This window comes from Cyprinus carpio, unplaced genomic scaffold, assembly GCF_018340385.1.
Source record: "Cyprinus carpio isolate SPL01 unplaced genomic scaffold, ASM1834038v1 S000006742, whole genome shotgun sequence".
Classification (NCBI taxonomy): domain Eukaryota; kingdom Metazoa; phylum Chordata; class Actinopteri; order Cypriniformes; family Cyprinidae; genus Cyprinus; species Cyprinus carpio.
Window position 1 is genome coordinate 95,122 of NW_024879341.1, and position 12,799 is coordinate 107,920.

At 35.0% G+C, this 12,799-nt stretch overlaps 1 protein-coding gene and 1 pseudogene across 1 annotated transcript; one reads left to right on the forward strand and one right to left on the reverse strand.

Annotated features, from left to right (window-relative positions):
* Positions 1 to 2,625, forward strand: part of LOC122134608 — a 36,447-nt pseudogene extending 33,822 nt beyond the window's left edge.
* Positions 2,348 to 5,636, reverse strand: hsd17b8 (hydroxysteroid (17-beta) dehydrogenase 8). The gene is made up of 9 exons (XM_042755685.1): positions 5,591 to 5,636; positions 5,002 to 5,204; positions 4,781 to 4,897; positions 3,912 to 4,007; positions 3,705 to 3,790; positions 3,444 to 3,528; positions 3,132 to 3,174; positions 2,933 to 3,007; positions 2,348 to 2,844 (listed from the first exon to the last, which is right to left on the reverse strand). The coding sequence occupies exons 1-9, from the start codon at positions 5,634 to 5,636 to the stop codon at positions 2,825 to 2,827; spliced, it is 771 nt and encodes a 256-aa protein (XP_042611619.1). The 3' UTR covers positions 2,348 to 2,824.
* Positions 5,637 to 12,799: the final 7,163 nt, after the last annotated feature.

The following is a 12,799-nucleotide window of genomic DNA, read 5'->3' on the forward strand; positions in this document are numbered from 1 at the left end:
ACCCAAAATGCAATATTACAAATGTTTGAGCTTGATGGGTAATTGGTCTTGTGTGTGTATACACATATATACATTTTTTATCTTATATCAGTTTGACGCGAACACGTTTATGAGTCATCAGAAATACTTGTTAATCTAAAATGTTTTTCCTGAAATTTAATATTTCTTGTTTAGGGTCATAAACATGCCTGCCATGTTGTGGAATCTGCATACATCATTTATTATTATGATATATTGTAAAATGTAAAACATTAATTTTGTTATGGCAGAAGTATTTAAAATTAAGAATTTTAGTATACTGTGTTGAAGGCATATATTTTCATATGTGTGAATTTTGCTGGGAATTGAATCCATGATCTTGGCATTGCTAACTCCAGGTTTTATTGTTTCACGAAAACAGACACACACACACACACACACAAAAAAAAAAAAAATAATATATATATATATATATATATATATATATAGATTTTTTCAAAATAGTGTGATTTTTTTGGTGAATTTTATTTAATGTAATTAACATAATCATACCCAGACTTTTAACATAATACAATGGTTAAGGTATTCTATTCCTTAATATTTTTTCCACCTTTTCCCTCTGCAGTATCGTAAAGGCTTGGACAGGACAGTGCTGGAGGTGAACACACCTCAGGTGGAGCAGCTCCCTCTGCTGGACATCAGGATCTCAGACTTTGGGGAGGACAATCAGAAATTTGGTTTTGAAGTGGGACCTGTCTGTTTCCTGGGATAAACACACACATACTGAGGGCAAGGAGAATACAATCACCAATACAAATGAGAACACACACACACACATACACATTAATCATGCACTTAAAATCTAGACATAAATACCACCACATAGAGATGTGCCAACACTAAAAAAAGACATTTGAAATTACGTGTAAGCAGTGGGACACATAGATTCACACACACACACACACACACACACACACACACACACACACACACACACACACACACATACACACACACACATACACACACACACACACACACATTGTTGTGAAACAAAGTTGCACACAAAGTACACACCCAGGGAAAAACACTCCCAGCAACGGAGGAGAAGAGAGCCGTTCTCGCAGGAGAGAAGCGAAGAGAAGATATTCTGTGTTGGAGCAGATACTGCTGGCCTAAAGCGGAAGACCCTCCCGTCTCGGCCCCCTCTCTCTCCTACAGCTCCCCTCCCCACTGTTTCTCTTCCGAGACGTTCCACTCTTCCTACCTCCATGCCTGATCACCGCCTCCTCCTCACTTCCTTCCTTTCCTTTTAGAATAGAATGATCTGCAGGTGCAACATTTAAACTGAGGAGCGGAAGCCGAGCGTGAACATTCCATTAGAACCATTTCAAATCACACCAGCAACTGTCATCAGCATATGCAATGAAAAGCCATTTACAGTCTAAAAGAGTATTGAATTCTATAATGTTGTACATTTATTATAGAATGATAAAATCTGTAAGAATTTTTCATTTTTTTAAGACATGCCATGAACATGCTGCCAATTTACCAGTTCAGTATTTTTTATTGAAAGTATATAAGCTGGTTATTGATTCATTACATTAAATAACAAAACATTTCTGACAATATGCACACTTTCAACACTTTCGCTATTTTGACCCACGGCGTTGATTATTGACAAACCCACGGGTTTGTGACCTTTGACCTTTCATGCGGACAGTGTTCAGGCATAAGAACCATTTGTACAGAAATATTTTATTGTATTTATTTTGTGAAACAAACAGGTGCTCACAAGAAAATGACCAACACTTGCAGTACAAAATAATGTGGTATTCATCTGTAGTTTTTCATCCGTCTATTAAATATGTAAATTAAACCCCAGAAAGCAAATCTACCTTCTCTGTATGATAAATATATATATATACACTTACTTGGTGATATTAGATCATGTTGCATTATTTGAGTGCATTTCCATTGCAGCTTGAGGTTTAGAAGAGTTTGGTGTCTCAGGTGGAGACGAACACAGAAACGTCTGGAGATGCAGACAGCAGTCGAGAAGGGACAGGAAGAGGAAGGAGAGGGAAGAAAAATGATGGTGGTTTGTTTTTTATGTATATTTTTTGTTTTTTAAAACATGGCGAGGGGAATGAAAAGCTTTAAAAAAGTATTTGTGAATTAAAAGTTGTTTGTGTGGTTTTCTCACAAGGACAATACCGCTCGGACTGTTTTTGCCAAAGACGAACATCTGTCTTTATAAAATACGGTGCTAAAACTTGTTTTTATGTAAGTACTTCGAAATCTGTTTGTGTAATATATAATATATTTAAAGAGCTGTTGGACTCCTTTGTTATTCTTTTCCCCGTTGTTTCCTGTTATCATGGTCACATGGTGCTTTTGCTAATATTTGATCTGAATCTACACTCTTCTGAGCCAAACTCCCGTTTTCACATTTAAACACCTGAACAGAGCGTGTCTTGGTGAAACCACGATATATAATCTGGCCGCTTTCCTTCTATCCCTTTATCTAAATGATGATTTTTGTGTCTGCTCCATTAGTCTGGGGTTTGAAACATCGACTGTTTTAATTCCTTGACTTCATGTTTTTTTGGTCCTAAAGTTCCCATTAAACCACACATCAACACATTTCCTCCGGTGTCAGCTTAATTGTTTTTTAAAAGTGGCTTCAGTATAAAATATTCACACTTTAATTGTATAAATATAGATTTTTAATTTTCATTTGTTACACTGTATACAATATTTTACCGCAATTAAATGTAATTTATATGATTTAACATGAAGAAGGCACAGAGCTGGTGATCAGTTTAGTGTTATTCAACAGTTTTCAGCCAATGAAGAGTCCACCTGCAACGATTAAAGAGAAAAATCCATGTCAATTCAGAACAAACTGAGAATGAAGGTTTCTGAAGATGCTGTAGATCAAGCGTCTTACCAGCAACTTCAAGGCTGATTCCAGTAATATATCGACTGTCATCAGAAGCCAGAAAGGCACATGCATCAGCTACTTCTGCACAGACAAGCAAGGGTGATATATTTATATATCTAAAAAAAACTACTTGTATCACACAAAACAGTGTTTTAATAAAACTATATATATGAAAATGTTTTTGTAAAATTAAAAATTGATTTACCAGCAGGTTCTCCCATCCTTCCCATTGGAATAATGGCTGTGAGCTGCACAAAATAACCAAAAATAGTGCTCAGAAGCACAGAAGTGGCTTCAGCGTGGTAAGCTGACAATGTCAACCGTGCAATTTCAATTCAAACAATCTAAGTTTAATTAATCAAGTAATCAAACCTTAAGATCCTTTACCAAAGTTCAAAGCTGTTTTACATGTAAGAAAAAACAGCCACTTACCAAAATCATACTAAAACAAAATTACACAAATTAAAAAAAAACATGCAGCGAATCCCAAAACTAAAATAAAAACACTCTTCCTTACTTTATCGATGACTTTCTCTGGTACTTTATCTGTCATGGGTGTAGTGATGAACCCTGGCAGGACACAGTTGCAGCGAATCCCAAACCTAAAAGCAACAGAATAACATTCATAAATAATACAAAAGCAGCACCACAAACCCTAAAGCAAAACATAAAATGGGTAAAATGTGTGCAGGTCTGTAAATATGTTCAGTAAAAAACTGTCTGCAGGTCTGTAAATATGTTCGAGTAACAGCGTGGCGTCAGTAAAATGCTCACACACTTGCTCAGCTCTTTAGCAGCGGTTCGAGTGAGGCCCTCCACTCCTGCTTTAGAAGCCGAGTAATTCACCTGCCCCATATTCCCAACCTACAGACAAAGAAACACACATTTAAGAAACAACACAGAAGGAAAGGTCTGAAAATGTCTTTGTTAAATGTCCATTATATTATCTATGTAGAACAAATTGATATAGCTGTAAATGTTTGACCTTGCCCACTATGCTGCCCACTGTGATGATGGAGCCCTTCACAGCGCCGGCAGAAACTAAAGCCTTCGAGACGGTCTGAGTCACGAGAAACGTTCCCTGAATAACATCCGCAGCACAGAAGATCAGACACAGACCTGCACACTGTCCAGATTACTTACACTAATCACTAAACATGATGAGAAGATCTATATACACACACACTGTTCAAAAGTTTGTGGTGTGTTAGTTTTCTTTTTTACAGAATTTAATACTTTTATTCAGCAAGGATGCATTAAATTGAATGAAAATGACAAGACATTTATGCTACAAAAGATTCTGTTCTCACTAGATGCTGTTATTTAGAACTTTCTATTCATAAAACAATCATGATTTTTTTTTTGTATCTCAGTTTCCACAAAAATAGGAATCAGCGCATCTGTTTACAACACTGATAATAATCAGAAATCAGCACTTTAGAATGATTTCTGAAGGATCATGTGATGCAGTAATGATGCTGAAAATTCAGCTTTGCATCACAGAAATAAAATACATTTTTAATTCAAATAGAAAACAGTATAGAAATTTTTTATAAATATGCAGCCTTTGTGAGAAAAAGAGACTTCTTTAAAATTGTACAACCCCAAATATTTGAACAATAATGTATTTAAATACATAAATACATACATGTGCACTGACAAAATTTGTGAATTTTGAATTTGATTCCTTTTCTGCAGGTCAAGACAAGATTTTACTTTTGGCAAAGGACAGTGAAAGTATTTTCCCCATGACCTTCTGCTGTCAGACATTATATAAACAGTGCTGCTCCTCGTGACTGTACATGATGACATGTTCATGACGAAACACTGGAGTTAGACTCTGGACTGCAGTACCTTCAGATTGACTTTAATGACTTTATCAAAATCATCTTCTTCCATCTTGAGAAGGAATTCATCTTGAGTGATCCCAGCTGCATTCACACACACAGACGGCGGCTGGAAGTAGCGGCGCTGCAAGAAAACAGGATATGAACACATGAACTTCCTGTTTTATCATGCGACCCCTCAGAGCTCCAGAAGAGCCCAGGAACGCCACAGAGACACTTCCGTCACACCTGTATACTTGTCACTAGTTTCTCCACACTGTCCTTCGATGACACGTCCACCTCCAGGGCCATGTGCCCCTGACCTGTGTGGTCACGTGACAGCAGTTCCAGTGTCTGATTGGCTGATTCCTCATTGCGGTCAGCCACTACTACAGAAGCTCCTTCAGAGGCGAATCTCTGACACACGGCCCTGCCGATGCCACTGCCGCCTCCTGAAACACAGGAAAAGAGTGTTATCTGACCATCTGAACAATGCATCTCTTACATGCACCTTTAATTTAAAAAAAAAAAAAAAAACTTAAAATGACACATGCTTCAAATATTGCACAATGTTACAATGCAACATTTAGTCTAATTCCTTAAGCAAGCTAAATACATTTCATATATTTTATATAGTCTCTATATTTTATATATTCTACAGTATAAACACTGAAAACAATATTGTGGTTAGCTTGCATTCACATCCACATGACTAAGCACTGAAAGTGTACTGTAGCTTTTTAACATGCATTGACAAAAATGTGCCCAGCTATAAAATGTTAGAATGACTGCAAATACATTTTGACATCAAGACAAATGAAAGGTTTTTAAATCTCACCCGTCACTAATGTCAGCCTGGATATGAGACGATAGGACGCCCGCATGATGGGTCACAGTGTGTTGTAGTAGCTACTGGTGTCCGCTGGAGGGCACTAAAGACCATGCATATCTTTCCCATACTTCACAGTCACAACCTTCTGACCTTCAAAGTCATGAATGGGATTTGAAAAGCATTTCGCAAAGGCACAGCTAGTGCCTTTTTAAACCTATAAATGACCTGGAAGCTAATATAAATGGACTAAAAGTCATTTTATATAATTTCTTGTATAATTTCTTTCTGGTGTCTCGACCCTGTCTTGTGCATCAAGTGAGTGGAATCAAAGAAACTTAATTCAAAACGGAAATAAACTGTCTTGCACATAACACACAAGGATGGGAAGTGTGTTATTATTTTGAGTGATCCCAAAACAAATCTGAAAAACTTCCAAACTGACCAGTTTAGGAACATTGAATGCAATGAATGAAATTAAGTTGTTAAAATGACAGAATTGACTCGTTTTACTTAAACCGAACAAGCAGATAAACAAGCAACCACAGATTCAAGCCCAATATTATTATTATATTATTCATCATCAATGGTATTAATTATCAATAAATGAGTTGACGATGACGAATTGCGTTACAGCACTTTTATTATTGCAAAATATGAAAATAAATTATTTTATATTCACAAAATAAAAAAAATAAAAACATATATAATAATAAAAAAACGAGATAAAAAATATTATTACATCGCTCTGAGAAGCTAAAACAGCACTGGAGTAATTTACAAATGATCAGCAATACCATAACTGAGCACAAGAGAGCAGAAGTGAATAAAAAAATAAATAAAAAATGCACTCATTTTCAAAATACAAGCCGCATTTGGTTTGTTTATTGTGAAAAGAATACACCAGAAAAAAAAACAATAATAAAAAAATTCCATTAATTTTTAATCTAGAACGGTGATCAACAACTGCCTACTTATTGTTATATTAAACTTCCAAGGGATCTTCAACATGTCTTAAATTTATTTTAAATAAAGTTAGATTTTAAATTTTTTATATATGATTTTAAATAATAATCAAATTATTAATATATATATATATATATATATATATATATATATATATACACACACACACCACACACACAGACATACACACATACATACTATGATGTACAAAATATAAACAAATTAATGAATAAATGTTTATTTTGAAATATAATTAATATGCAATTTTTTTCTACATAAATCTCTTTATAAAACTCATAGTCTTTTTGTTCATGAGAAGGTTTGTTTCTGCATCAGATCTAGTTCTAATGAAGTTCTTGAGGGAAGTTTGTGAAGGGCTTTAACACAAAGAGCTCTTGAATTGAGGAGTGATGGATAATGCACTGACTTCTCTCTGACTGTGAATAAGCTCTGCATTGCACCTGTGCTCTGAAATCCAAACCAGCGCAGGAGCATCTGGGGAAATGAAGAGAACGATTACCCACGATCCCGCGGGGCTGTTAGACTAAACACAGGCCGAGTGTTTTCACTGCAGCTTTTCCATCTCTGTTGATATCACTCAACACCATTAGATTAAAAATAAATCATCAGTGAATCCCTAAACATATGCACGCTTCCCACAGACACAATTTCATAAACCTCTGATATTTTGTTGCAATTTTGAGGCATGCATTTTGCATGTTTTTTCTCTGTCTCTCCCTATGTTTGGTTTAGAGTATTGGTCAGATATGTAAATGAGCCCGAGGCAATCATGCATAGTTAAGTTAAGCCATTAAATCTTTATTAAAATGAGCAATAATAATCAACAACAACAGGAGGAAATAAAAGATTTACAATGACACACATGCAAAAAAAAGTTGATATCCAATGATTCAACCCATAACATCATAAAATCAATTCAGCTTTCAATGGAGGGGAAGAGAAGTAAAACCTAGGGAAGGACAAGAAAAGCATTTCCATGTTTTCTTCAGAGCTATCCTGCATTAGTTGTTTAATTATTTCAGGCTCAGTAGTGGTGGAGGTTTACCTCGGTGCTGTTTCTGTATCAGTATGCAGCAGAAAGAGCCACAATGAGGCCGATAAGGAAAAAAGAGCAACCCACAGCTAACTTTGTGAGTGTGGTTTTGAGAGAGGTTGAGTCTGAGAGAAAAGACGAGAGAGAAAGTGACAGAACAGTGAACCAGTGACAGACATAAACTACCTGTTTCTACAGTGCATGCAAATCAGTAAACCAACAATGCAAGGAAACCACCTGGACATCATGACTCAAGTGCACGTGTGTGGATTTGACCAGCTGGAAACTTCTAGTAATTCCAACACGATGCACTTCATGAACTCAAACCCACAGTATAGCATTTAAAAGACGTGACTGTATTTGCAGAGGGAAACTTGGGACCAGACCAAAACCAGTCTTAAATCTCATTTTTCAAAACTGAGATTTATACATCATCTGAAAGCTGAATAATCTTTCCATTGATGTATGGTTTGTTAGGAGGACAATATTTGGCCGAGATACAACGATTTGAAAATCTGGAATCTGAGGGGTGCAAAAAAATCTAAATATTGTGAAAATCGCCTTTAAAGTTGTCCAAATAAAGTTCTTAACAATACATATTACTAATCAAAAATGAAGTTTCCTAATCCTAATGATTTTTGGCATAAAAGAAAAATTAATAATTTTGACCCATACAATGTTTTTTTGGCTATTGCTGCAAATATACCCCAGCGACTTAAGAAGCGAAATTATTTATATACTACTATTATATTTAATTACCTTTTATTTATTTGTAATTATTAATTTTAAATTTTGTTTATTTTTAGTAATTTTGGTATGGGCCAAACCTCATTTGTTGGGTTGGGTCATAGACATGTGCCTTGTCAGTTCCAGTGTTTATTTTTTTATTATTTTAAACTATTACAGATTTTTTTACATTACTTTTATTTTTGTATTATCAGTTTTATTTTAATATTTAAGTTATTACTATTTTTTAGTAATTTTGTTATTGCCTTGTCAGTTCCAGTGGTATTTAATATTATTTAAATACTATGATAGTTTGTATTAATATTTATATGAATATTATTATTAATAATTAATAGCTAGTTTTATTTTTGTAGTTTCTGCTTTTATTTACGTTTTAATTATTAGTAATTTTGCATTTGATGGGCTCTGGACAAAATACATGTTATTTCAATATTATTTATATACCACTATAGTTTTCATTAAATATTTAAATTAGCTTTTTTGTATTATTATTATTATTATTACTATTATTTTAACTTAATTTTTTGTAATTTTGTTATGCACCAGACCATATTGTTGGGTCTTCAGTTTTCCAGACTAAATTAATATTATTTACATACAGGTTTAGCTTTTATTAATATTTAAATTAGCTTTTAATTTTTTATTTGTTAGTATTTTCTCTTTTTTTACATGCTTGTCATTTTTATTAGTTTTTGTAAATATTACTATTTAGTTTTAATTTAAGTAGTTTAAGTTTTTCATCAAATATTTGTAGTTGATTTTATGTCAGCTTTATATTAATAAAAATGTTTTTAATAGTTAATAACGGTAATAATAACCCTGCATTTCTTCCCCTGCAGGATCATATGTGAGAAGCTCATTGGTAGAACCTTTTATAGACTGGAAAAGTTGAATGTTAAAGGTTCTTCAGGGAACTATAGAAGCCAGTAAAGATTTTTAAGAGTCCAGAAATCAGCATATTCAGCAATTTGTCATTTTATTTATCTGCACTGAGGTTTTTGGAAAGATCCCACAGGAACATACCATAAGATCATACCCTAAAATGGCCAGACTGGCCCTACTAGTCAGTCCTGTCTTCATATAACAGTAACTTCATGGAACGAAACTCACCTTTGGACGAGACACCACAAAAAAACAAAGCCCACCAGGACAGATTTGACAGTGGTGTTTCCTGCTGGAGCTGTTTGAGGAGAAAGAGTGTTTGAATAATGAAAGCATTCATATGGATACTTCCTCATGATTTAATATCACGCATGAGATCAGGAATAAAAAGTACACAATACCTGTAAAGCTCTCTTTCAGCAAGTTTGTTGTCTTTAGTCAAACACACTTCAGTTTCACTAAAATACTAGAAAATCCACAACACTATCATTTACATAAAAATGAGGGAGCATTCGGTGTGAATTAACTAAATTGCACAACAATTATTAGCTCGGTTTGAAATCCAGTGAACTACTGTCTAACCTAAATAACAAAACCCATCTATACGTTCATGTTCAGGAGTAACTGACCTTCTAAGGATATTCAGCGGACAAAAACAAATACTGCCACCTTCTGATGTAGCTCAAGATAGTATCTTCATCATGCAGTGCATTTTTACAGTGTAAAAATAAATAATCAATTATAATTTATATTTTAATATATACCTACGTTAGCTTTAGTATAGTATCAAATAATAAAATAAAACTAGATAGTAAAGTTTGTGTTCAAACTTTAAGTTGGCTTGAAAAAGCCTGACCAGAAAGTTTGAAAAATTTAGAAAGTTTGAAAAAGTTTAAAAAGTTTAAAAAGATTTAAAATTTTTTGAAAAGTTCAGAAGTTTAAAAAAGAAAGTGATTAACATATTGCTAGCATTAAAAGCAAGTGACTAACATGTCATTAGCATGATTAGCAAAGTTGCTAGCATGTTGCTAGCATAATTAGCAAGTGACTAGCATGTACTTAACATGATTAGCAAGGTATCTAGCATGTCACTAGCATGTTTGTAGCATGATTAGCAAGTGACTAGCATGTTTTTAGCATGATTATCGATTGACTAGCATGTCGCTAGCATGATAAGCATGTTACTAGCATGTCGCTAGCATGTTTCTAGCATGATTAGCAAGTGACTAGCATGTCGCTAGCATGTTTCTAGCATGATTAGCGAGTGACTAGCATGTCGCTAGCATGATAAGCATGTTACTAGCATGTCGCTAGCATGTTTCTAGCATGATTAGCAAGTGACTAGCATGTCGCTAGCATGTTTCTAGCATGATTAACAAGTGACTAGCATGTCACTAGCATGTTTTTTTAGCATGATTAGCTAGTGACTAGCATGTCGCTAGCATGTTTATAGCATGATTAACAAGTGACTAGCATGTCACTAGCATGTTTTTTAGCATGATTAGCTAGTGACTAGCATGTCGCTAGCATGGTTTCTAGCATGATTAGGAAGTGACTAGCATGTCGGTAGCATGTTTTTTAGCATGATTAGCAAGTGACTAGCATGTTTTTAGCATGATTAGCGCGATTGACTAGCATGTCGTTAGCATGTTTCTAGCATGATTATCAAGTGACTAGCATGTCGCTAGCATGTTTTTAGCATGATTAGTGAGTGACTAGCATGTCGCTAGCATGTTTCTAGCATGATTAGCAAGTTACTAGCATGTCGCTAGCATGTTTCTAGCATGATTAGCAAGTGACTAGCATGTCACTAGCATGATTAGCAAGTTACTAGCATGTCGCTAGCATGTTTCTAGCATGATTAGCGAGTGACTAGCATGTCACTAGCAAGTTTTTAGCATGATTAGCGATTGACTAGCATGTCGCTAGCATGTTTCTAGCATGATTAGCAAGTTACTAGCATGTCACTAGCATGATTAGCAAGTTTAATAGCATGTCGCTAGCATGTTTCTAGCATGATTAGCAAGTGATTAGCATGTCGCTAGCATGTTTCTTCTAGCATGATTAGCAAGTGACTAGCATGTGACTAGCATGTTTTTATCATGATTAGCGAGTGACTAGCATGTCGCTAGCATGTTTCTAGCATGATTAGCAAGTGATTAGCATGTCGCTAGCATGTTTTTTTTAGCATGATTAGCAAGTGACTAGCATGTTTTTAGCATGATTAGTGATTGACTAGCATGTCGCTAGCATGTTTCTAGCATGATTAGCAAGTGACTAGCATGTCGCTAGCATGTTTCTATAATAATCTAGCTAAAACCAGTTGATTCAGTAAAGAAAACCAGCTAAAACCAGCTAAGACCAGCTAAGACCAGCGTGACAGTGGCCAAAACTACTTTAAAACCATGTTAAAAGCATGTTAAAAGCATGTTTCTAACCTGATTATCAAGTTACTAACATGTTGTTAACATGTTTTCTATGATAATCTAGCTAAAACCAGTTGATTCAGTAAGGAAAACCAGCTAAAACCAGCTAAGACCAGCTAAGGCCAGCGTGACAGTGGCCAAAACCACCTTTAAACCATGTTAGAAGTATGTTTCTAGTCTGATAAGCAACGTTACTAGCATTTTGTTAACATTTTTCTATTCTAATCCAGCTAAAACCAGTTGATTCAGTAAAGAAAACCAGCTAAAACCAGCTAAGACCACCTAAGGCCAGCGTGACAGTGGCCAAAACCACTTTAAAACCATGTTAAAAGCATGTTTCTAGTCTGATTAGTGAGTAACTAGCATGTTGTTTTCATTTTTCTATACTAAACCAGCTAAAACCAGTTGATTCAGTAAAGAAAACCAGCTAAGACCAGGTAAGGCCAGCGTGACAGTGGCCAAAACCACTTTAAACCATGTTAGAAGTATGTTTCTAGTCTGATTAGTGAGTAACTTGCATGTTGTTAGCATGTTTCTATGCTAATCCGGCCAAAACCAGCTTAAACCAGTGGATTCAGTAAAAAACCAGCTAAAAAACCCAGCTAAGACCAGCGTGACAGTGGCCAAAACCACTTAAAAACTAGCTTGGGAGACTAGCCAAAGCAACTGATCAGCTTAGGCTGGTTTTAGCTGTATTCTCAGTAGAGAGTTTTTAAGGTTTGCTATGGTAGTAGACAACTTAAATACATTATAAGTCTTATTTTGTAAAAGTTTGCACCCCCTCAATGAAAGTCTATGGGATTTAAGGTGGTTTTGGTAGTCTGGTTTACGAAAACCATAAGCCGGATCAGTTTAGAAAAGATATAGCAACCCGAGTCAGACCAGTCTGAAGGTCTGACCCGAGTTTGGTGGTTCTAGCTTGAAAGCTCTAGGAGGAGAGAGTGTTTAAAATTTGGCTCAGAAGAATAATAATAATAACTATAACTAGAAAAAAAGTTTGTCAAGACAAACTTTAAGTTGGCTTGAGAAAGCCTGAACAGAAAGTTTAAAAAGTTTGGAAAGTTTGAAAAGTTTGAAGGTTGAAGTTTGAAAAGTTGAAGAAGTTTAATTAAGCAAGTGACTAGCATGTCATTAGCATGATTA